At 37.0% G+C, this 27182-nt stretch overlaps 1 protein-coding gene across 2 annotated transcripts in view; it reads left to right on the top strand.

The window, feature by feature from the left end:
- The window catches only part of ZNF451 (zinc finger protein 451), a 97119-nt gene that overhangs the window by 53800 nt on the left and 16137 nt on the right, over positions 1 to 27182 (top strand). For both annotated transcript variants that reach the window (XM_045294921.1, XM_004696334.2), the window contains 7 exons: positions 2305 to 2458; positions 2913 to 3060; positions 11332 to 12932; positions 14726 to 14866; positions 16076 to 16206; positions 18462 to 18648; positions 25229 to 25294. In XM_045294921.1, coding sequence (XP_045150856.1) covers positions 2305 to 2458; positions 2913 to 3060; positions 11332 to 12932; positions 14726 to 14866; positions 16076 to 16206; positions 18462 to 18648; positions 25229 to 25294 — 2428 coding nt within the window. The remainder of the gene's footprint in view (positions 1 to 2304; positions 2459 to 2912; positions 3061 to 11331; positions 12933 to 14725; positions 14867 to 16075; positions 16207 to 18461; positions 18649 to 25228; positions 25295 to 27182) is intronic.

Raw genomic sequence — 27182 nt, 5'->3', positions numbered from 1 at the left:
GAAACTAATAAGATCTGATGAGCTGTTGTAGGACATTACGGCCCTCATTTAGGAAGAAGTCCAAAGGTCATCGAAAAGATAGGAAAGAGTGGAGGTCAGAAGGGACTCTGAAACTTGCTCTTCAGCGTAGAGTTGCTAAAACAAATGGAAGAAAGGATGAAATCAAGGAGCTGAATAGAAAATTTCAAGGAGCAGCTCAAGAAAAAGACAGAGCCAAATATAACAAAATGTACAAGGACCTAGAATTAAAAAAACAAGGGAAGAACACGTTCAGCATATCTAAAACAAAGAACCCAAGAAAAAAATCCAAGCCTCAAGTTGGAATTTTGAAAGATTCTGTAGGCAGAATATTGAATGATGCAGGAAGCATTGAGAAAATTGAAAGAATACACAGTCACTGTACCATAAAGAACTATTTGACATTCCATCATTTCAGGAGGTAGCATATGAGCAATAACCAATGGTGCTGCTAAAAGAAAATTCAAACTGCACTGAATGCACTAGCCAAAAATAAAGGCTCCAAAAATTTTAAAAATTGAAAAAGAATTTAAAGAATAATAAATCAAGACTCCAGGAATTAACAGAATACCCATTGAAATGCTTCAGAAAGCTGAAGCACTGGAAACACTCACTCTTCTATGCTAGGAAATTTAAAAGACAGCTACTTGGCCAACTGACTGAGAGAGATTCATATTTGTGCCTATTCCAAAGAAAACTGACACAACAAATGCTGGAACTATAGAATAAGTATCATTGATATCGCATGTAAGTAAAATTTTGCTTAAGATCGTCCAACAATGGTTGCAGCAGTACATTGACAGGAACTACCAGAGGTTCAGGCCAGATTGAGAAGAGAAGGTGGAAAAGGGGTATCATTGATGATGTCAGATGGATCTTGGCTCAAAGCAGAGAATCCCTGAAAAATATTTAGTTGTGTTTTCATTGACTGTGCAAAGGCATTCGACTGTGTGGAAATGTTATTAGGAAACTACAGTGAGCCATGGTATAAATGCTTAAGCTCTCAAGGAGACAGGGAAGTGCTCCTTAAAGTAACCATGAGTATTACAAAGTTAGTTCACTTGGCAAGAGTTTAAAAGACCCATATTGCTACCAGGCTTATTCTTTGTTAGGGAAGATATGATTTTTTTTTCTTTTAATCATTTTATTAGGGGCTCATACAACTCTTATCACAATCCATACACACATCAATTGTGTAAAGCGCATTTGTACATCATTCTCAAAACATTTTCTCTCCACTTAAACCCCAGACATTAGGTCCTCATTTTTCCCCTCCCTCCCCCTTCCCCCCTCCCTCATGAGCCCTTGATAGTTTATAAATTGTTATTTTGTCATATGGGAAGATATGAATTATTAAAGTCTTTGAACAGTAATATTATTTCTTTGAACATTCAATATGTATCTCTTTGAACCCAACAAGGCCATTCCTGATAATGAGAGAAAAGCAACTATAGGTAAGAGTTATATAGCCAAGGATGATTATATCATCTTTGTTTATATTGATAATACAATTGGGAAATGAATGCTTATTTAAATTATAGTACCCACAACCATTAAGAAGGATAAATTAGAGCTGATTTTTAAGAATTGCCATTAGGTATTATGGAATAGGAAACCTAAGAGGCAGAGAAGTCTACAAAATCACAGTATTTGATAAAACATTGACAGTGCTTCTCTACTTATAGCTATATATTTTTTTAATGATTAAGTCTGAACAAATCTGTGTGGAAGAATGCTTAGTTTTGTCAACACTGGCCTTTTTGCAGCATAAAGGTAACAAAGCAAAATAATAGAAAAAGCATGTATAATGTGATTACATGAGTACATTGATATAGAACATAAAAGTTTGTATGTAAAAAATGAAAAGTACATAAAAGCGAGGCTTCTACATTTATTGTCACAGAACAATGGTCCTAATTTGTTTTGGCATGAAAAAAAATCTCAAATGTAATATAAATAACCTCAGTTATAAAGAATTTCACAATTCACACTCAAGGGGACAAAAGTTCCCATGGTGATATGACTTAGGTGGTAATGAGTTTCTGTTAATGGGAGAACAGCTACGCAGAAAAGGAGGTTGAGAATGGCTGCGCCACTTGAAGGGTGTAATCACTTTCGCTGAATTGTTAATACAGGAAATGTTGAGTTGGTCTGTACTTTTAACAAAATAAAATTAAATTTGACATGGAATATTTAAAGTAGACAGTCAATAGCAGTGTTTGAAAATTGATTTTAAGCATTGAAACTTGGTTCTTGTCTATAATACAGCTTTCCCTTATATTGTAGGAAGCTACAAATGATGGACATACGAACAACCTCCTTCCTCAGATTATTCAGTGTTTTGCGTGTCCAAATTGCTTCCTTCTTTTTAGCAGCAAAGATGAATGTTTGAAGCACATGTCTGGGAACAATCATTTCCTTCAAAGTTTTAAACTGGGTGGTATGTTAATACTCTCTTTGAAAATTAATGATTTTTGCTGATTTATCATATTTTTAAATTATTTTTTGGTTTCCCTTGTTATTCTGAGAACCATAACAATGAAACATTATATGCCCATTTTATTTTTAAGAGACGTAGTATCTTTCAATAACTAAAAATAAGTTGTACTATGAGGAGTGAAAAGAAAGAGGAAGAAAACATTTATTCAGGAAAATGTTTGTATATCCATGATATCTGGGAAGTTGGTGTTTCTGTAGACTTGTGACTCAAATTTTAATAAAGCAGTGAATTCAGCATCTTTTGCAATCAGGATAAAAAATGCCTTCTTATAGATTTTAATCTTTCAAATAAATATCTGCTTTACATCAATCGATGTTGAAAAAGGCATGGGAGGAAGGCTGGGAGTTGCCGTTTATTCATCGAGCCTTGTAAGTCAGTGGCTTCTGTTTTGCAGATGTCAAGGGAATAGCACAGCCAATATCATTTCCATCTTTTGCAAAGAAACTTTTGATCAGTCTCTGCAAAGATGTTCCATTTCAAGTCAAATGTGTGGCCTGTCACCAGACACTGCGTTCCCACCTGGAGCTTTCTGCCCATTTCAGGTTTGTATGGGTCTAGTCTTGGGCTATAAGGAATTCTCTCTCTCTCTCTTTCTTAAAATTAATACTGTATTTTCAGCGAAGGTTTACACAGCAGTTTAGGTTCTCATTGAACCATTTCTGTGGACATTTTTCAATGACATGGTTACATTTTCACTGTACAACAACATTCTCATTCTTTTTGATGCAAGGGAGTTGTAATGGAATGTTCACCAACAAATGATTCAGCATTCTATTTTATGTTTTACTCCTATTGGTACCAAAAAAGTATATATATAGATATATATATCTATAAACATCTACATGTGTAGATCTATAAACCTCCACAACATAAAATGTGGGGGACCAGCCTCCACAACCGAGTAAGTCCAAAGGGCGATTATGTAATTGAACAGTAAATTAAAGAAACATTAGACAAGGCATGCAAGGATGCACTTCTTCCAATGGCAGGATCAAGAGAGAGAGTGAATGTATATTCTTAGGTTTATATAATCTCAGGCACGTGACACATACGTATCAGGAAGGGGATGTGTTAGAGGCATACACGTAATATAGGAAGGGCACGTGTTAGTGGTATACATAAAACAGAAAGGGGTGGGAAGAGAATGCTTTGAAAATGATGATGGCAGCATATGTGCAAATGTGCTTGACACACTGGATGAATGTATGGATTGTGATAAGAGATGTAAGAGCCCCCAATAAAAGTATTTAAAAAAATAAACAGGAAGGAGAGTACTAGGGACATACATGTAATAATAGCGAGGCACATACGTAACAAGGTGAGCGGGTTCTAAGGAAATATGGTGGCTTAACATTGGTTGTCTCTGAGCTGGCTTGACCTCAGCTCCAGGGGAATAATCTGGGATCCATATCAGAAGGGAGTGGGCTGTACTTAGGATGGGGTGGTCTGAATGTTCTTGATGGCAGACAACCTTCAGGCAGATAGACTTGAAACGTATAGTAGCAACCATGTGCTTCCAAGAAGCATCTTAAAATGGCATTATTACCGGGAACATTGTGAGGAACAGCTTTTACCTAGGAGAATGTGACCGGGATGCATCTCCAGTTCATAAGCGTGAAGGTCTTCCTCCATGAGAATCTGCCTCCCAGACTTAAATATGAGTGTAGACAATTTGTCTGCATACTCTTTCTTCCCAGTTCTTGGTTTCCCACAATAAGACAAATTAAGTTCCAAAATCTGTGTGCGTTTGTATGTAAGTGTATAGGGGAAGAGGTTAAACTAGAACCTGGGCTTTACATGAACCAGAGTTGCAATAAGTCCGAACTGACTCAATGACAGTTTTTAATCAACCAAACGGAATTTATCTTGTATGGAAAGTTGTACAAGTCCCCAATAAAATGATTTTTTTAAAGGAACTTATCTTACTTGAGAAAGATTAAGCCTTATTGAAAGGCCAAATGTATCAAGTGATCAAGATTCCAGGATAAGCTGGCTTTTGTCTTTAGATGGAAAGAAATATCAAGCAATATGATGTAGGATATTGTTGATTTCAATTCATAACAACTCTCTGTGATAGAGTAGAACTGCCCCCATAAACTTTTCTTGGCTGTAATATTTTCAGAAGTAGATCACCAGGTCTTTTCCCCATGGAGCCATTACTTGTTAGGTGCCATCAGGTCAGTTCCGACTCCTAGTGACCTTACGTAAAACACAGTGACATGCTGCCCTGGCCTGCACCATCCTCACAATTGTTGTTTAGTTTTAGCCTGTTGTTGAAACCAGTGTGTCAATCCGTCTTGTTGAAAGTTTTCCTTTTTTCTGTTGACTCATTCTATGGAGCTGCTCAAACTGAAACTCAATGCCACTGAGTTAATGCTGACCCATAGCAACTCTGCATAGGACAGGGTAGAATTGCTCCTGTGAGTTTCTGAGATTGGGCATTACAGGAGTCAGAAGTCCAGTTTGTTTCCGAAGGAGCTGTTGGAGGCTTCAAACTGTTGACCTTGTGGATTACACTGCAACTTGTAACCACTGTGCCACTAGGGCTCCTAGATGGAGTCAGATCATCTACCTTTCAGTTAGGCTGCTGAGCACTAAATCATTGCTCCTAGCAGGGTTCCTCTTAGTGCCATTAGCACACTTTATACATGAGTAGTTTCTTAATATATATCTGGTCAGTTATCAGATTTCTGATTTCAAATGAAGTGTTTTTTGGTATTACAATCCAACCAAAGTCAACACTTAGCATTTCTGTGCTATGTCTCTTAGATTAATCTCTCTCACTCTTTTTTGTTTATTTCTTTAAAATGCATTATACATTTATATTTCTATTTATATTTCTATTAAATGGCACAGTTCTTTTTGATTAAATAGAAAAATTGTTTTTACACACGTGAGTAAAATATGTTCTTGTTAAAACTGAGGTTGCATGTTACATTTCTGGTTTATATTTCTACATCAAGATTTTGTCTGTTATTTTTATTATTTATTGCAGGAAATTTCAACTATCTATGATAATGTAAACAGAGTAATATAGTGACGCCCCACCCTCCCCAGAAACTCTTTTCTCAGTTGTTACTGCTTTATCTTTCATTGCTTCCGTTTTTCACAATAATGTTTAAATTTCTACAAAACTCCTTCAACAGTCTGTTCCACCGCTCTCACAAAGTTAAAGTTTTTGTAATCTTTTAAAATTGCAAAGATTGCACTCATTTCTGGCTTCTAAACTATTGCACTGGTGTATGATGTCAGATAGTACCTGGGTTTCAACACTACTGAAATAAAATTGTTGAAGAGAGAGAGAGAGAGAGAGAGTGTGTGTGTGTGTGTGTGTGTGTGTGTGTGTGTGTGTGTGTGTGTGTGTGTATTGAGAACATTTATCTACAGAACTTCCACATTTACAGTAACACAGTTCAGTAACACCAATTACGTTATTTATTCATAATAGGCCACCATTGTTATCCTTTCCCAAATGATTCCATTACCGTTAATGTCAACTCAAATGTTCCTCAAACACGTTCACCTTTCCATCCTGGCCTCCCTTGGTGGTTGTGCATTGGTCTGCAATCCAAAAGGGCAGCAGTTGAAAACCACCAGCCACTCCATTAGAGAAAGACAAAGCTTTCTATTGTAACTAGTCAGAATCTCAGAAACCCAGAGAAGGCAGGTTCTCTCTGAGTCGGGATTGACTGGGTGGCAGTTGAGTTTGGGGTTTGGTTTGGGTTTGGATTTAGTAATGGATAAGAGCAATGATGGTACAGCAATTAAGCATTTAGCTGCCAACCAAAAGGCCAGCAATTCTATCTTTCACTCCGAGAGAGAAAGATGTGGCAGTCTGTGGCCTTTAAGATTTATGGCCTTAGAAACCCTCTGGGCAGCAGTTTTACCTGCTTTATCCTATATAGTAACTATGAATCTGAATTGACACCCCCCAAACAGTTTGTTTTTAGTGACTAAATAACATTGAATATTTTCATATATGCTTGTCAACTCTTTGGTGAGCTGTCTAAAATTGTTGGCATTTTAAAATTGCATACAAATTTGAACAGAATCCCTATTTTTAAGGCAGCACAACAACAACATGAGCAACATGGGGAAAAGTAACGAAAAATATGTGATGTTTAACACACTCTTACTACAATATGGAATATATTTCTGTTGAAAGTTCCCTTGTGTCTTTTCCCAGTAATTTTCCATCTCACTTGAGAGAATATTCTGATTTTTTACCTGCTTTATATTAATGGTAATACTCATATTTACTCTTTAGTTTTGTGCATATCTGAAGATACAACCCTATTGCACATAGTAAGTATGTTGTTTCTTTTTGTGTGTAGTATTCTATTGTATAACTATAGCACAATTTGTTAAACTGTGTTAATATTGATGGGCATTTAGGTTATTTATACTGTTTTTGCAATTATGAGTAAAACAACTATAACATTTTTTTTTTGTTTTGTTTTGTTCACTGATGTTTCTTTTTTTTTTTTTTTTAAACATTTTATTAGGGGCTCATACAACTGTTATCCCAATCCATACACACATCAATTGTGTAAAGCGTACTTGTACATCATTTCTCAAAACATTTTCTCTCCATTTAAACCCCCGACATTAGGTCCTCATTTTTCCCCTCCCTCCAACTATAACATTTTATATACTATTTTTTTAATCATTTTATTAAGGGCTCATACAACTTATTACAATCCACACATACATCAGTTGTGTATAGTACATTTGTACATTCATTGCCCTCATCATTCTCAAAACATTTGCTTTCCACCTAAGCCCCTGGCATCAGCTCCTCATTTTTACCCATCCCTCCCCGTTCCTCCTTCCCTCATTAACCCTTGATAATTTATAAATTATTATTTTGTCATATCTTGCCCTGTTCGACGTCTCCCTTCACCCACTTTTCTGTTGTCCGACCCCCAGGGAGGAAGTCAAATGTAGATCCTTGTAATCGGTTCCCCCTTTCCCTCTACCCTTCCAGTATCACCACTCACACCACTGGTCCTGAAGGGATTATCCGCCCTGGATTCCCTGGATTTCCATTTCCTATCTGTACCAGTGAACATCCTCTGGTCTAGCCAGATTTGTAAGGTAGAATTGGGATCATGATAGTGGGGGAGGAGGAAACATTCAGGAACTAGAGGAAAGTTCTATGTTTCATCGTTGCTATATCGCACCCTGACTGCCTCGCCTCATCCCTGAGACCCTTCTGTAAGGAGATGTCCAGTTCCTACAAATGGGTTTTGGGTCTCCACTCCGCACCCCTCCTCCCCCCGTTCACTATGATATGATTTTTTTTGTTCTGATGATCCCTGATAACGGATCCCTTCGATACCTCGTGATCGCACAGGCTGGTGTGCTTCTTCCATGTGGGCTTTGTTGCTTCTGAGCTAGATGGCCACTTGTTTACCTTCAAGCCTTTAAGACCCCAGACGCTATACCTACTGATAGCCGGGCACCATCAGCTTTCTTCACCACATTTGCTTAGGCACCCATTTGTCTTCAGCGATCGTATCATGGAGGTGAGCACACAGTGATATGATTTTTTTGTTCTTTGATCCCTGATCACAGATCCCTTCGGCACCTCGTGATCACATAGGCTTGTGTGTTCTTCCATGTGGGCTTTGTTGCTTTTGAGCTAGATGGCTGCTTTTTTGCCTTTATATACTTTTTTTAATGGATATGTTTTGGTTTCTCTTGAATAAGTCTAGTAATTGAATTGCTAGGTCAAGAATTAGGTATATATTTACTTTATGAAGAAAATGTTTAACACTTTTCCAAAGTGGCTGTACTGATCTACAATTCCACTACATCCTGCTCTTAGTTTGGTATTGCTGGTCCTTTTGTTTTAGCCATTTTCATGAATATTTCCTGCTGACTTTTAACAGGCATTTTCTTGATGAACAATGATGATGTGTTGGACACTTTTATGTGTTTAGGCCATTTGTATATCTGTCAGATCTATATACTATTAGCATTCTAGTCTATGGCTTACCTATTTATCATGAGCAGAAGCTTTTAATTCCATGAAATGTAATTTATGCTATGGTTTCTGTGTCTGTCTGACAAACTCCCTGTCATCAGTTCAGGAATATATTTTGTTTTCTTCTAAAAGGTTTTTTGTTTTTAAGATATTTTGTCTTTTGAATAATCTATGTCGAGTAAACCCTAGATCTTCATAACAACCAGAGTTTGGTTTCATGGATAAGACTCTTTTGCTGGCACATTTTTTTCAATTTTTATCTGCTCTTTTAGCTGTGTGTTTGATTTGCTTGTCTATTTCTAGCTTGGTAAGGTGGTGGTGTAGATTGATTTTGGACCTTTTTAAAATTATGATTATGTAAAGCTTTAAATTTCCCTTTAAGCACTGTGTTTTTATTCAGTTGAAAATACACACACACACACACACACACACACCTTTTTGACTCCTTGTTTGATTCATAAGTTATTTAGAGTTGTGTCAGCTACATCTCAGGAAAGGCAAGTAAGGATGGTTGGACAACAAAGACTATAGTCCGTATCACTGAATTGTACATATAGGAACAGTTGAATGAGTGTAGGATTTGGTATGTGTTATATCAAAAACATCGAAATAAAATATTTTGAAAAGGCATGTATTGTCAAATTTCTAGGCATTTAGGGAGCCAATTTTTAAATATTCAGGTATTTTTATTTCTCACTTAATACCATTATAATGAGATATCCTGTTTAGTATAATTCCCAGTTTTTCAATTGTCTGAAGCCTTTTTTATGCCTTGTGATGTGTGCGTGATGACGGTCTCACATGCATACACCAGGGACAGGGTATCTTGCTATTGTGGGTCGAGTCTTCTTTAAGTGTTCGTGGTTGTTAGGTGCTGCCCAGTCAGTCCCAACTCATGGTGACTCTGGGTACAGTAGAGCAAAACCCTGTCACAACTGTTACGTTTGAGACCTTTGTTGTAGCCTCTGTGTCAAATCTGTCGCATGTGGGTCTTTCTCTTTTTGGCTGATCCTTTGCTAAGCACGACGTCCTTTTCCAGGGACTGTGTCTTCTGATAACACGTACAAAGTATGTGAGCTGAAATCGCCAACCTCGCTTCTAAGGAGCATTTGTTCAAGACAGAAAGGCTTGTTGTTCTGGCAGTCCGTTCTGTATTTGTCAACACCAAATGCAAAGGCATCAGTTCCTTGGTCTTTCTTTTTCGTTGTCCAGCTTTCTCAGGCATGCCTCAGTCCTCAAAGTGACATCTCAGCAGATTTGTTCAATGTATTCGAATTGTGGATGGGCACTCTCTTGGGCACTCTTTGTGCATTCAAATAAAATGAAGTCCGTGGCAATCTCAGTGTTTTGTCCCACTTATTAGGATACTGCTTATTGGACTGGTTCTGAAGGGCTTTTATTTTCTTTATGTTGGGGTGTTCGGTGCCTTGAGTCAGCTCTGACTCAAAGCTGCACAACGGAACAGAGCAAACCACTGGCTGGCCCTGTACTAGCCTCAGAATTGTTTCTTTTATGTTCTCACCTTATTTAGAAACATGGAGTAGTATCTTACTGTGCTTTTGATTTGCATTTTCCCAATGACCAGTGAAAGGTAGCTCAGATGGCGCAGCTGATTCCGTGTTCAGCTATGAACCACAAGTCTTAATAGTTCAAACACTCTACTTGCTACATGGGAGAAAGCTGATTCTCTGCTATGGTAAAGATTTAAAGTCTCAGAAGGCCAAAGCAGTTTTCCTCTGCCCTGTACGCTTGCTGTGAGTTAGAATTGGCTCAATGGCAGTGATACTGAGCATCTTTTCATGTATCTTTGGAGAAATGCTTATTCTTGTCCTTTTCCCGTTTTGTTTTGTTTTTTAATTTGAATTATGTTGTTTCATTGTAAGGATTTTTCTTTATATTTTGGATTCCAGACCCTCATCAGGTATTTAATTGGCAGCTATTTTCTCCCATTCTGGATGCTGTCTTTTCATTTTCTTGATAATACTTTATAGCACTATAGTTTTTTATTTTCAGGAAGTTGAGTTTATCTGCATTTGCCTTTAATTAGCTTTTTCTTCTTAAGAAAAAGAAACCAGGCCTATATTCTTTTAATTGTGGTAAACATATGTAACAAAATTATAGTATACAATTCAATGTCCTTAAATACACCCATGGTGGTTGTACAACCATCCCTTCGATTTCCAGATCTATTGTTATCATCCCAAACAGAAACTCTACACCCATTAAACAATACATTGAAAAAAAAAGTTTTAAAAACCAAAACATTGGCTTTTTCCCAGCCCCTGGAGCCCCATATCTACTTTATCACTTTATGAACTTGTTCTTCCGTAGGATCACCAGGAGTCAGAAAGGACTTGATGCCATTGAATTTAATTTTGGAGGTTCCTCATATAAATGGGATCATGCAGTACTGGACCTTGCGTATCTGATTTATTTCACTTAGCATAATGTCTTCAGGCTTCATTCGTATTGTATCTTATATCAGAACTTCAATCCTTTTTATGGCGGCAGGATCTTCAGTACATATATATCACATTTTGTTATTCACCAGTTTATGAACACTTGTTTGTACCTTTTGACTATGAAGACATTTGATAGTATTTTTAACCTTCTTTACTCTAGTTTTCACTCATTTGTATTTAGAGGTACTAAGCTACTTTAAAATAAGAGCATATCGTCATATTATTTATATCTTAATTAAAATATTTTGTTAGTCCTTGTTTAGAACAGTAATTATTTTATAATTTCCATAGTGAATAGCAGAGTTCTTCTATTCGCAAGATACTTATGAGTTGTGTTTTGGTTGTTTTTTAATCCAATTTAGAGTTCGATGTCGAAATGCTGGTCCTGTCGCTGTAGCTGAGAAGAGTATTGCCCAAGTGGCAGAGAAATTTATACTAAGAGCGTATTGTCCAAGTTGCAACCAAGTCTTTGTGGATGAAGCCAGTACCTGGAATCATAAGCAGAATTTAGGACACAAAGTCCAAATCATCACCTCAATGGAAGAATCCGTTTTACTTTATTGCCACAGCAATCAAAGAAACAAATCTTTTTCAGATTTGGATTTACTCTTAGATCAATCAAAGTTTTTATCACTCAAAAGAACTATGTCAACTAAAGAAACTAGCACACAGGATTACTGCCCCATTCCAATAAAGAAGATGAATTTAGAAAATGAAAGTCATGAAGGTATGGTTCGTGTCCAGGCAGAAAGGTCAACAATTAAAGCTTGGTATTGTGAATGCCATCAACGATTCCCAAGTGAAGATGCAGTAGAGAAGCATGTTTTCTCAGCAAACACAATGTGTTACAAGTGCATGGTCTGTGGGAAAGTGTGTGAAGATCCAGGTGTCATCCGTTTACACATGAGTCGTTTTCATGGAGGAGCACATCTCAGTAACTTTCTTTTCTGGTGTCGGACATGCAAGAAGGAGTTAAGGAAAGAGACCATCATGGTACATGTGACTGAATTTCATAATGGACATAGATATTTTTATGAGACGGATGAGGTACAAAGTGAGACTTTGCCATCTTCCTTTACAATACTGGGGACTAACCTAGCTGCTGAGAAGGCTCCTTCCACCGTTGCTATTCTTGATCATTCCCCAGCAAGCAGCACTCCAAGGGGCAAATGGCAATGCCGGATTTGTGAAGATATGTTTGATTCCCAGGAATGCGTCAAACAGCACTGCCTGTCTTTGACAAGTCACCAGTTTCATAGGTACAGCTGTGCCCATTGTAAAAAGACTTTTCACAAGATAGAAACCTTATCCCGACATTGTCAAGATGAGCATGACAATGAGATAAAGATTAAATACTTCTGTGGGCTTTGTGATCTTACCTTTAATGTAGAAGACACATTCTTGACTCATTATCAAGAACGACACAGTATAGATTATGTATTTGTGTCAGAAAAAATTGAAACTTCAATTAAAACCGAGAATGATTTTACAGTACTAGAGACCAGCAACCAATTAAACTGTGGTTGCCGTGAAAGTTACATCTGTAAAATGAACAGAAAGGAAGATTACAGTAAATGCCTCCAAATCATGTTGGACAAAGGTAAACTCTGGTATCGCTGCAATCTGTGCTCAGCAACGGCACAGAACGTAGCTGACGTGAAAACTCATGTCCATCAAGTACACGAAGAAAAGCGTGATGCGCTGGAACAGCAGTATAACATCAGGTGTGGCACCTGCACCAAGGCATTTCACGATCCTGAGAGTGCTCAGCAACACTTCCACACAAAGCATTGCTTCTTACAGAATCCCAGTGTGGCTTACTCGGGATCAGAAAAAGGAAACGTGTACAAGTTTACTGCCAGTGTCTCACCAACAGAGAGAAAGCTGAAACAGGCAGTAAGCTATCCAAAAAATTCAGACATGGAAAAAGGAACTGAAAATGACCTAAGCTGTCAGAATATAGGTATGGCTTTACAGCTATAATATCTGAAAATTTCACATACAGAGTGTGCCACCGTGTTTATAACAAATAACCTATAAAAATGGCCAATCATTTTCAAAGCAAAAAAAAAAAAAGATAGTATGCATACGTAGATTGCTACTGAATATACTTTTTAGGGATTTTCTTTTCTACTTTATTTAGATATTCTAAATTTAGGGTAACAAAGTATATGTTTTTAAATAATATTTAGAGGTAATATTTTCTTTTACAGAAGGCATGGGGATTTGAAGCTATAAAGGAAGTTGAAAGTTAGGGGCATTATTACCATTTATATTTTTCTTACAGTATTTTATGTTCCTTTCAAAATTAGTTATACAAATTTTTTGTTGTTGTTTGTTTGTTTTTTCAAAATTTGAGCTGTATTTTGTCTTGATTGACACGGAAGTAAAGCTTTTGTTTCTAGTATACAAATCCATTAGAAGTTAAGAGAAATGGGGGAAAACGGAAAAATTTGAAACATGGAACCCTCTCAGACTTTCCTCCTTCCCTACGATAGGATTAGGTACCTCTGGAAGGGCGCAGTGTTAATTTTGTTTAAAATAGTATATGTTTAATTTATATCATTTTCAATAGATTTTCTTGTTGAGTTATGCAAGGTAGAGTGGAAACTGAGGATATTTGAGCTCAAAATGTTTTCATGGATTTGTGTAGGCTTGATCTGAAGTACATAGGTATTTCAGCATCACCTTTAGCTGTGTCGTATCTTAAGTGAAAAAAAAATTAAATTGCTTACTACAGACCAACATTTGTGTTCCCTTTTGGGGGATTTTATTTTGTTCTGTGTTTTATGGGTGTCCTGGGGGCAGAGTGGTTACATGTTGGCAAGTAAGCTACCAGCAACTCCATGTGAGGAAGACAGGGCTTTCTACTCTCATAGACGCTTACAGCTCTAAAACTCACACTTACAGTTCTACCTTGTCCTGTAGTCACTGTGCATCAGTATGGACTCAATGGCAGTGAGTTTGGGTTTTTTTTGGTTCTGTGATTTTACAGATGATTGCAGTATCTAAATTTAGAATTCCTAAAAACTTGAAGAAAAGATGTAAGAAGTTAGGAGACTGGGCAATGGGAAGGCATGGCAATAGTGTATTCCACAGAACTGGAATCAGCACAGTGCCAGTATGTTTCACTTGTTCTGGGTTTCTGTTAAGGAGAGCAGACACTACAATTCTAAAAATAATTTAACCACTGCTGGGAAGTAAAAGACCTTGTTAAGATAGAAAATAAGGAAAAGGAGAGAGAGAATAAGCATTGGAGAGTGGTCAATGATGAAAGAAGAATCCTAGAAGACCAGAAAGCTGTGTTTCTGTTACCTAGGGTGTTTAATAATAGAATCAAGTAGCCACTAATAATTAGTAGTCAATATTAGAAAAAGCTGTATTCTTGGGAGGGTAAATTTTCTTTCAGGTAACCCTGATAATCTTACGGTTTGAGTTATTTAGCCACATATTTCTAGTATATTGCTTTAATTTTGGTAGTACTTTCACAAATGCAAAAAGTAGGATCAAGAAAAAAAAAACTGGGATCAGTGCACATACTTATAGGAATTATGTGAATCGTGTTTGTGAAATATTCAGAATTCCTTACATGTTTTAGGTGTAGACTGTTATAAATAGGTTTGGATTTTAGATAGGGAGGAAGAGCATGCAAGATTGGTATTTTTGTATATTTTCTGATGTCTTTCAGGCTTGAGAAATTAAAATGTTTTAAAAGAAACTCTTCCTGAATGCATGTTAATATTCCTCTCTTATTAGATGAAGAAGTTGAGCTTCCAGATCTGGATTATCTGCGAACCATGACTCATATAGTTTTTGTAGATTTTGATAACTGGTCAAACTTTTTTGGTCATCTACCAGGACACCTTAACCAAGGAACATTTATTTGGGGCTTTCAAGGTATGGTTAATAAGGAAAACATTCAAGACAAATCCTTTCTCATCTTAGGTATACTTTAAAGGGGCTCTCTTCGGCCTTCCTAAAAAGAACAGAGGCATGTAATTGGAATATTTTTGTTTACATTGCTCTATAATAAATGTTAGTTTTGTTTGGTGCGCCAACGTTTGTGTAATTCTAGGTGCAGATTGTAAGTTTTTCTTATTTAATGCCTACAATGTGCTGGGTACTATGCTTGGTACTAACATATAGTTGCTGATTATCATGATTCTTTCTCATTTAAAGCATAAGGAAGCAAGTAAAAAAGTTAACTTTTTCCAAAAAGCTAATAATTTTTAAGTTTGGGTCTCTTGGGTTTAGGACTAAGTATTAGGGTTATGTTCAACATGCCACAGCTGCTTCCTACTTCATCTTTGTTTGGCTCTCCCTAACTTAATTTCATTTAAATCTCATTAGAAAACAATTGACTGAGCCTGAAGAAGAGGTTTCTTTAGTTTACAGAGGTTGTCGAGTAGTGAGAAGAGCCTTGGTGTGGGTCACATTCTCAACCCGAAGTGAAAGGAGTTCAAGCCCGCCAGCTACTTTAGGGGCAAAAGGTCTGGTGCCCTGCCCCAGTAAAGATTATAGCTAGGAAACTATGGGCAGGTCTACTTTGTCACAGTGGGTCCCTTCCTCTATGTGAGAATTGATACAAGGGCATACCACAACAGAGTTAAGTATCTGATAAGAGTTCATGTCTGATTAAAAAGCAGCATCGAAAAAAGGGGGTTAGGATTCAACAGAAAAGAGCATCCTGACCTGAATAAGTTGGTCATCCCCATTTTGCTCAGAGCCCTTCATTTCCATGCATTGAGCAGCCTTTGATACATTTATAAAAATACCTAATGCACAGTCATATAAAACGTCATTTCAAGGCATTTTCCACTCTTTAGATTTTAATTTTCTATTATTTTAGATTTTGCTTAACACACCTCTGAGTTTTCAGATGCATAGGCAGATTGAAGGAGAGCTGGTCTTCTTTCCAGGTTTTAAGGCAAGAATGTGGCGATCACTTGGCTAGAACTCAGTTTCGGTGCATTTTAATCTACTATTCTCTAGAAAAAAAAAGTTTTCATATGTGCGTGCGTTTTTTCCTTTTTATTTTCAGATACTTGTAGCCTTTTGATCTTTCCTCTCCATATTGACTGGTTGTCCTTTTCTCAATAATAATAGGTGGAAACACCAATTGGAAGCCTCCGCTCAACTGTAAGGTCTTTAATTACCTAAACAAAATTGGATGCTTCTTTCTTCATCCTCGCTGTAGTAAAAGAAAAGATGCTGCTGATTTTGCCATATGTATGCACGTGAGTCAGTTTCATTCCAAATCTAATGTGGACCTTTGAGCCACTGATAACTGTGTTTGGGTTTGTTTATGGTTTTCCTATACTTGAATTTTAATTAAATTTGTATGTGGATCAGTCTTCAGTGCTGTATTTTTTATATAAAAATAACCAGTTCTCGGTATGATGGCAATCTTTTTTGCTGCTGCATCCTTATCTCTTAGCAGCCTTCACTCACATACAGTAGATCCACAGCTATTTATTTAGGAATGAACAATCAAAGCTGTTACTGTGCTCAATAAGACATTTTCACACATTAACATCTCTGAAATTGGGTTCGACCTATAACAATCACTGTTGACCCTGATGGGATGTACATTTTCTTACACCTCTACCACTTTGAGAAACTACCAACTTGACGTGACACACACTTTAAAGAGTCACAGTGAGAATGTGAATTTACTCTGCAGTCATCTTGAATGCTGCTTATGGTTTAAGCCACAAGACATTTTGTATTCTGCCAATTCTTTCACACGGCAGCTCTAGGGGTGTAGTGGTTAAGAATTGGGCTGCTAACCTCCAAGTCAGCAGTTCAAAACCTCTGGCTGCTCCCCAGGAGAAAGATGGGGCTGTCTAACACCTGTAAAGAGTTACGGTCTCGGACACCACAGGGCCAGTTCTCCTCTGTCCTGTAAGGGTGCTGTGAGTGAGAATCAACTCATTGGCAGTGTTTTTGGTTTGTGTTTGTTTGTTTTTCCTTATTCTGTGACAAGATCGAGTCGTATGTATTATCTTGCTTACCTTTTCTCTGTGACAAAGTTGCTTATTTAAATTCAAGCAACATCTTTTTTAATCATTTTATTAGGGGCTCATACAACTCTTATCACAATCCATACATACATCAATTGTGTAAAGCGCATTTGTACCTTCATTGCCCTCATCATTCTCAAAACATTTCCTCTCCACTTAAGCCCCCGGCATTAGGTCCTCAATTTTCCCCTCCCTCCCCCCTCCCTCATAAGCCCTTGATAATTTATAAATTGTTATTTTGTCATATCTTGCCCTGTCCGACGTCTCCCTTCACCCACTTTTCTGTTGTTGTCCGTCCCCCAGGGAGGAGATCACATATAGTTCCTTGTAATCGGTTCCCTCTTTCCTACCCACTCTCCCTTTACCCTCCCAGTATCGCCACTCACACCACTGGTCCTATAGGGATCATCCGCCCTGGATTCTCTGTATTTCCAGTTCCTATCTGTACCAGTGTACATCCTCTGGTCTAGCCAAACTTGCAAGGTAGAAATCGTGTCATGATAGTGGGAGCGGGGAGGAAACATTTAGGAACTAGAGGAAAGTTGTATTTTTCACCGTTGCTACATTGCAACCTGACTGCTTGTCTCCTCCCCAAGACCCCTCTGCAAGGGGATGTCCAGTGGCCTACTAATGGGCTTTGGGTCTCCACTCTGCACTCCCCCCATCATTCACTATGGTAAGATTTTTTGTTATGCCTTGTACTTAATCCTTTCGACCCCTCCTGATTGCATAGGCTGGTGTGCTTATGCACCCTTTTGTCTTCAGTGATCCATTTGACACCTCGTGATCACACAGGCTGATATGTTCTTCCATGTGGACTTTGTTGCTTCTGAGCTACATGACCACTTGTTTACCTTCAAGCTTTTAAGACCCCAGATGCTATATCTTTTGATAGCCGGGCACCATCAGCTTTCTTCATCACATTTGCTTATTTGCCCTCTTTGTCTTCAGCGGTTGTGTCGGGAAGGTGAGCATCATAGAATGCCAATTTAATAGAAGGTATTCTTGCTTTGAGGGAGTACTTGAGTGGAGGCCCAATGTCCTTCTGCTACCTTAATACTAAACCTATAAATATAGGCACATAGATCTATTTCCCCATCTCATATAAATATATTTGCATATGTACATGTCTTTATTTAGACCTCTATATTGAAGGAATAGAATAATCTAGATTGGGCAGCAGTTATTGAGGACTCACTAAAATGTTCCCAGAATTATTTAAAATTATATTTTGATTCTTTGTTTTCTTTCTTAGTTGTACATAAAACAATTCATCTTGTAATTGAAAGCATATTGTATTTTATTTAATGTGTTATCTTCCATTTAGGAAAGATATCTCTATATCTTTTGTAGGGGCTAGAGACTCGCTTCATATACCTTTTAAATACCGATTTATTCTTAAACAGCTATAACTAGATTTAAAGCACACAGGCCGATTTCTGTAACATATGCTGTTTGTTCCAACATAGGCCGGCCGTCTGGATGAACAACTGCCCAAGCAGATTCCTTTTACCATCCTCTCAGGAGATCAAGGTTTTCTGGAGCTCGAGAATCAGTTCAAGAAGACTCAGAGGCCAGCTCATATATTGAACCCTCACCACTTGGAGGGAGATATGATGTGTGCCTTGTTAAATAGCATATCTGATACCACCAAAGGTACGCAGCTGCAGTCACAGTGCAAACCGCCCAAGAGGAGATTTCACTGCTGAATGAGAACAATAAACTGCTGTCCACCAGTGAATTGTTGCCTAATAACTAAGCCAGCACGCTCTCGCTGTTACCTCTTTTGTCTCCTTTCTGTGCCTTACTTTAATTCTTCTATTTTTTTTTTTGATGAAAGAGAATGAATTTATAATAGCTTTCTGAAACCCTTTTTTAATGTTGGAGATCAAATCTGTAGGCATCAAATTTATAATCAGGATTGAAATAAGTTGATGCAATTTTGCAGAATTTAGATTTTCACTTTGTTTCTGTGAAATTCCAAATGTATCTCCATTTTTTTCAGAAAGCAAAGTTCTTATTTAAAAAGAAAGGAAGCATTTCAGAACTTGACAGTGACAAAATAAAAGACCTCTAGAGGTCCTTGGGAAGGCTAGGTTCCTCCTGTCTTACTGCGAATGCTGTGCATTCCTTTGTTCATGCGTGTGCACTGCTCAGGGAAAGGGAGTGCTTTCACTGCGCAAAGCCACTGCTCAGTATTTAAGGGACCATGCAGTTGTAGGGATTCAAATTTTCCTCAGAATTGCCGACATAAATGTGGGTGAAAGAAAAAAATAAATGTGTAGTTATTTTAAAAATTCTTAGCCATATGAAGGTATAAGTAAAATCTGAAGCTACTGATGAATGACCTGAAAGAAAAGCAATATATAATAAAATTTATTATATATTTAAAAATCTTCCACTCCCACTTGCCTTCTCAACTTTTTTTTTTAATCATTTTATTGGGGCTCATACAATTCATCACAATACATACATCAATTGTGTAGAGCACACTTATACATTTGTTGCCCTCATCATTCTCAAAATTCGCTTTCCTCTTGGGTTCCTGGAATTCACTCATATCTTACACTGCCCAGCGTCTCCCTTCACCCACCTTTCTGTTGCCCATCCCCCAGAACTTTTTTTCCCCAATGTATTTAAACCACATTTTTTTATTAAAACCTCAATCTTTTTGGGGTTTTTTTCTTCTCTAATCATGAATTAACAGCAGTTTCTATTCACTTTTGAAAGGTAAACATCATTAATCTAAGAGTCTATTCTTTAAAGCAGAGTACTAATGACAAGATGAGCTCTGTTTCATACTTTTGTCATGCCTTAGGACTGAATTACATCTTCCTGTTCTATAATGTTTGTTTTCACCCATTTGTCTTCTATGTACGGTTTCTTTTTTGGCTCCTTTTTTCTTGTCATTCTTTTCCTATCCATTCCCCAGTCCTTAACAATATCTGCTTAATTGCCTGTAAAATGCTCGGGTTTTTCTCTTTGCCACCATAAGCTAATTCCCCTTCTGCTGCTGCTTTGAGGAGCATTTCTTTTATGATTTACAATGTGAAGCTTGTTGAAGATTTACCTCTCGTTCAGTTGTTTGGAAGGGGCACTACGAGTGAGTAGGCTTGTACAGCTATATGAGGGTTAGAGGTGTGGGATAGAAGCATATTGTCTACTGGTGCTGCCCTTCTGAATGCTGTTTAGCTATGCATCCTTTTTTATTATTATCATACTTGCATATTCATTGTTCTTTTAAATCTTTGCTCTCTGGGACCCCATAACTTATTCTGAGTTTTTATAAAATGCAGAGATTGGCCGTGCATGAAGAAGGGTGTGAGCTTTGGCTTGAATGCTAGCTTGCTCATTACAATCTGTGACTTGAGGCATGTTATTTTGTTTCCTTAAAGCCTCACTTTTCATAGCGGTAAGGTGTTAAGATTTATATATATATAAATGTCCAGCATGCTATAAAAAGTACTGTATGTATTTAGTAGTTTTTACTGTATGTACTCAGCTATTTTTACTATGAGTCCCATAAAAAATCTATTATTGCGCCCAAACCCTACATTTAAAATGTGATGAAAATAACCCAAGTGGTGAAGGAAGTAGTCTTTAAATTTTATCTTTGATATGACTTAAAGAGCCAATGACGTAAATCCCTTCAATAAGTAAAAATAAGTTCTACTAAGACACAGTATATTTAAGTTGAGTTATCCAAGACAATTTTTTTTAAACTTCATTGAAGACTCTAAGAGAGGTGTCATATTGCCTGGTAGTAAACTTTATAATAATAATTTAAAAAGCAAAGAACAGTTACTTTTTTTATTTTAATCATTTTGTTAGGGGCTCATATAGCACTTATCACAATCGATACATATATCCCTTGTGTCAAGCACATTTGTACATTGGTTGCCAACATCATTCTCAAAACATTTTCTTTCTACTTGAGTCCTTGGTATCGGCTCCTCATTTTTTTCCTCTCTCTTCCCCACCCTCCCTTCCTTATGAACCCTTGATAATTTATAAATTATTAATATTCCTTCAACAGTTGCTTTCTTATATATGAGTTAGGAAATTATTCCATCACCTTTCCTAACAAAGGGCTCTGAGCAGGAAAGTAATGTTTTGTCTTACAGCATGGTATTTTATATGTATTGTAACTAAGAGAATCTCTCAGTGACCATGAAGACTAATTTTTTGTTGTGCCTTTAGGTAATTTTGGTTACAAGAATGCCAGGATAACTGTTCATGTCGTTTATCAGTGTTCCTATCTTCAGGTTTGATAACCAGATGGTTTCTGTACAGCAGTGCGGTTTTAAGCATGTTGCGTGTATTGGAGAGGAGAGATGTGAGGGAGGTTGGTTCATTTTCCTCTTTGAGAATCTGTTGAAAGCTTCTGTACTTTCCCCCAAAATTAACATAAACGATTTTATATACAGATTTAGGGGGTTTTGGTCCCAAGATTCTTCATTACAAAGAAGGAGCCCTCGTGGCACACTGGTTAAGCACTTTGCTGATACCCTAAAGTCAGTGATTAGAACCTACCAATAACTGCAGGAGAAAGTCTAGGAATCCTGTGAGGCAGTTCTGCTCTGGTATGTTTACATCACTGATATATGATAGCACACAGCAGTACTGTAAATAACAGTGAGTTACCTCAACTAGCATCAGTTTACATGGAGGCTTGTGATTTTCAAGCTTTAAAAATCACCATAGCATAGACAAATGATGGAAGTTTGAGTCTCTTGTCTTTAACTTTTCAGAAGTTTATCATTAATAGGGCCAGAAAGGGGGGCTCTGGTGCCTCAAAGGATAAACCTCTGGACCGTATGCCACCACAGCAGTGTTTGAGATCGAGTCTCTCCATGGGGAAAAAAGGAGGCTCTCTGCTCCCACAAAGATTTATAGTCTCAGAAACTAAAAGGGTTTTACTCTGCCTTAATGTTGCTGTGATTGGAAATAGGCTTGACAGCAGTGGGTTTTGTTTGGGTTTTAGAGCTAGAAAAATAGTTTGCAGACTGGAGCCCCCTGTGTAAGCAAGAGTCAAGGAAGAATCTCTTGAAGACCGTTAGGAAATTAGTGACCATCTGGTATGATCATTGGTACACTCCTATACTTTTGAAAATGTAGACCTTGCTGATTTTTCAAAGTGAATTGTAAGTTTCCTCAGTAAATATATATCTCAGTGTAAAAACAGAAATATATGAATGCCTGGTCATACAGTACTCTTTTTTTACTTAATGTGCAAGGAACAGGTAAGTAACTTCATACTATTTTAGATCTCTGACTTGATTATGATAAATCCGTTTATTCATTGGAGCGAGACAAAATTTATGGTTTAATTGAGACATCATTTCTGCCCTGTAAATTCTCTTTTGGTGTAAGTATCAGGGTGGCCAGCACTAACATGTCATTATAGCTTTGGAATATACATTAATTTCTATAGTGACATTGCATTCTCAATATCTGTTAACTTCTCCTTAATTGACACCATTAGCACCCTTATTCTACCATTCTATTTTACACTGCATTTATTCTAATCTATTCTAAAACTTGCATAGATATACGTAATATTCTTTTTTAAAATTATTTTATTGGGGGCTCGTACAACTCTTATCACAATCCATACATATATCCATTGTGTCAAGCATGTTTGTACATTTGTTGCCATCATTTTCCCCTCCCTCCCCTCTCCCTCGCCCTCATGAACCCTTGATAATTTGTTATTATTTTGTCAGGTCTTACACTGTCCGATGTCTCCCTTTACCCACTTTTCTGTTGTATGTACCCCAGGGAGGGGACTGTATATAGATCCTTGTGATTGGTTCCCCCTCTGTCCCCCACCTTCCCCTTACCCTCCTGGTATGGCTACTTTCATTATTGGTCCTGAGGAGTCCTGGATTCCCTGTGTTTCCAGTTCTTATGCAGTGTACAATACACGTAGTATTCTTAATCAGAACATCTTACCCACAAACATGCCTTCATTTTAACTCAAGTCTCTTGTTTCAGAGATACAGATACAACATCGCTTAAATGTTCCGTTTTTAAAAAAGGGAAACAAAGACCTGGCAATCTGTGTCGGCTACCATGCTTGCTGGGTATTTTGGTTTTTAAAATATTTGTAGTGTTTAAAAATGTTTCCAAGTGTTATTCAGTCCTATTGGTAACACTATGATAACACCTCATTTATTTATTTTTTTTTGATAGCACCTTATTTTATAGATGAGGTAGTGGCGGTCCAGAAAGTTTAAATTATCTTTGGCCACACAGTAAATACTATTCTCCTCATCAGTAGGGCCTGCTAAAGCTGAAGTTTTTACTGGCACAAATCCTTGGTTTCATGATGGACATTCATCCATTGTGAGTGATTAGTGCTAACCATGTCCTGGAAGAATGAAAGTAGTAAGAAATCTTATGTGATCCAACCACATAGTTATATATGAGAATATCAGTGAATTACAAATACTTTGTTATGTTCTTTTAAATAATATATTCAGGAAAATGTGTTTGTTTTAGTCAAAAGATAAAAATATTGGTTTCTTAAAAGTTTTGGTACTTTAAAAGTAAACTGTTGAAGATAGCCAAAGAAAATGATTAGCATTGTCATTTCCATAGGATCGGTAGTCTCATAATTAAATAAGTGTGCCCCCTCAAGGGAAGCTACGTACAATCAACATTTTGAGCACAAGAACTACAAGCACAGTAATTTTAGTATAAACATTATCTGAGAAATTAACTAGAAATACCCTTTTGTTGCTTCCTCCCCATTTCTACTCAGTATAAATGCTTCAGAGTACAGAAAGTTCAGTTGTTTGGGGTTTTTCCTCCTTGTTTGAACTGATAGCTGATACTTGAGAATGATATATGTAATTGCTGCTTTTCTGGAAACCTTAGAAATCCACGTTAGTGATGAGCATATAAACTAAAGGGAGCGTGCATCACCATGTTTGTTTATGACATTGCCTCCCTATCTCACTATAGCGTAGTTTCCATATAATACAATAATGATGGTTTTCACTACATTAACTGCATTCTAAGTTGGATTTTTTTGTTTTGATTTTAATTTTTCCAAGTGGTAGTTTGCTGTACCTATTTTAACGCATCCTTCTTGATGGCTGAATTTTTGAGTTATTCTTTTGCATTGTTTCATTGTTGACCTTGATGTTAAATAAAGGTGTTTGTAGGCCCATAGAAATCTTTTCATAGAACAGAACTTGGCTCTATCTAGTTAGTTGAAGAATAAGACAAAAGGAGTCCCTGCATGGCCAAATGGTGGTTTGCTAGTAACTAGAAGCTTGGCAGCTTGAGCGCATCCGGAGGCACCTTGGCAGAAAAGCCTGGTGACTTCCACAAGGTCACGACCACTGGAAAGCTGTGCAGCACAGGTCAGCTCATATTGTTGCTGAATTGGAATTGACTTGAGTCACTAGTTTTTTTGTTTTTTTCCTTAAAAAAATAATTTTGAGTATTCAACTGTTTACTACTTAATAAATTAAACATCTGCCTTACAGTTTTGTGTATTTACCTAAAATATTTCTTCTTAAATTTTGAACGGACAAATTTGAACATAAGCGTTTATGAATTATTAAATTCAATTGACAAGAATTTATGTGTAGATACTTTTTCTTGAAATGAAATATTTCACAGACTGTGGGCCTGTAACTTTGTTGTATTCATCTAATGTGGCTTTCAGCCATCCTAAAAATGAAACATAATACTTTATTGTATTACGTATTGAGTGCTGACTGAAGCAGCATCCCACTCTTACTGAATAGGCATTATATAAAAATAATTGCTGGACTGCATTCTGAAAACCTTGCTGCCTGATGTTTTCTTAACTTGTTAACGAAAATGTAGGTGTTCTTAGCACCATCGTTAGTCTTTCTGATTTGTATCTGTGGTGTGGGAAAGAAGTGGTGATGCAGTGGTTCATACCCACCTGGCACCCTGTAGGATAAAGATGTGGCAGTGTGCTTCTGCAGAAATTTACTCTGAGTTGGAATCTACTTGGCGGTGATAGGTTTGGTTGGGGCTTAAGATTATCATGTAAGGTTTTTTGTTTATTTGTTTGTTTTTTAAGGTCCTATGGGAAAATGGTGCAATTTTGTGTAATTGCAACTAGTAATTTTGGGTATGGAAGAAGACATTAAAAATAGTAGCTTGAAAAAAAAAAAAATAGTAGCTTGAGAATATATATAGTACAATAACTGTCAGAAGTTCATTTGTATTTACTGATTCTGCCTTACAGAATGTGACAGTGATGATAACCTGGGTATAAAAACTACTTCAAGAGAAGACTTCATGTCGACAGAAGGTAACCGAATAGAGTTGATTCTTTCTTACTCTGTATGTGTATGTTTTTTTGTTTCTCTCTACCATACCCCTCATCCACCCAATCATCCCCTACCTGGAATAAAGAAGTCTTTTTTTTCCCTCCACTTAAAAGACAGTTTGCATTTCTTCATTAAGCGAGGTATGGATCCTGCAAGCTACAACCACAGCCTGTATCAGGCAATATTGGGCCTTTGGGCTAAATCTCACCAACTTTCTGAATTTATGAAGAAAGTTGTATTAGACACAACCCCATTTCTGTGTCTCAGCATTGACTATGTGGTTGCTTTCAAAATACAACAGCAAGGTTGCGTATTTGTAACAGATCAAAGACTCCCTCAAAGCCTAAAATAACTACTTCCTAACCATTAACAAAGTTTGTTGATCCTTTGGCTAGGAAGAAATTGTTTTCTAGTTTTTACTTATTTTTCATATATGGAGAACTATTAAGAATATTATAAGTATGCAGGGGAATTATGAAATATTTATTAACTCCCAAGTATTTATGAAATATTCCTATAAATCAAAATTATATATCCTCCTCCTTAAATGAAAAACTATTTCTTTCCATCAGTTCAAGAGAAATTTTTGAGCCACTTGGTATCAAATAATTGACTAGTTGTGTCCACTCTGTTATGTCATAACTTTTTATTTCAATCTCATGCTGTAATCGGCTGTGCTTTTTCATAATTAGGGGAAATGAGAGAATAGATTTTTAAAAATTACCGAGCCTTATTGAAGATTGAAACGTGTATTAGCATCTTTGACATTAAAGAACAAGAAGTATAGTAGTCCTCTTAGTTTACCTTCAAGTCTAGCACTTGTCAGAGAGTAAAAATGGGAATTGTAGGAGCTAGAAGAAGCAGATGTGGGTTAAGCGTGCATACGCACAGCCCAGTTGTTTGGTTTTCTGTGCATATGCTTGTTCTCTCATAAAATGAAAGTAGTTTGACTAAGCATATTAGCGAGGGCTTTGCGCTCTTTAGGAGTGTGGGAATGCTTGAATCTGGCTGCAGCATTGTATTTGATGAGGTGGAAAACTAATTTTTCTCTATTTTAGCCAAATTCATTGGATAACAAAAGTTGGCGATAAATCTACAGCCTAATTAAAAGCAAGCTTTTTGATGTACTTGTTTTCCCAACATGGTCTTTTTTTAATGTAAATCTTCATTTATTCCCATTTAGTTCAATTAGAAGGGTCATTTAGTTTGCCATATCTTAATAAATATATTAAGATATACACATATATGTAAACACTTCCCAAACACAATGTTCATTATAATCTTAAAAAATATCCCTCTAAAATTACTTTATAGAATCAGTTGAAATAAATTTGTTCAAATGAATCATAAATCCAGGTAGTAAAATCATTGTCTTTCAATCTGCTTCAACTAGTTATGTTTTCCCTCTCATTTACCTTTCTCCCTTTGCTATTTTTTTTCTAATTAAATAATTTTATTAGGGGCTCATACAACTCTTATCACAATCTATACATACATTAATTGTGTAAAACACATTTGTACATTCATTGCCCCCACCATTCTCAAAACATTTGCTCTCCATCTAAGCCCCTGACATCAGCTCTTCATTTAACCCCTCCTTCCCCACTCCCCCCTCCTTCATGAACCCTTGATAATTTATAAATTATTATTTTGTCATATCTTTCCCTGTCCGACGTCTCCCTTCACCCACTTTTCTGTTGTCTGTCCCCAAGGGAGGAGGTCACATGTAAATCCTTGTAATTGGTTAATCGGTTCCCCCTTTCCAACCCACCCTTCCTGTACCCTCCCAGTATCACCACTCACACCTTTGGTCCTGAAGGGATCATCTGCCCTGAATTCTCTGTTTCCAGTTCCTATCTGTACCAGTGT

The sequence above is a fragment of the Echinops telfairi genome, unplaced genomic scaffold (assembly GCF_000313985.2).
Source record: "Echinops telfairi isolate 266 unplaced genomic scaffold, ASM31398v2 ScPeMD7_3533;HRSCAF=4204_1, whole genome shotgun sequence".
Lineage (NCBI taxonomy): Eukaryota > Metazoa > Chordata > Mammalia > Afrosoricida > Tenrecidae > Echinops > Echinops telfairi.
This window is presented reverse-complemented; position numbering and strand designations above follow the sequence as displayed.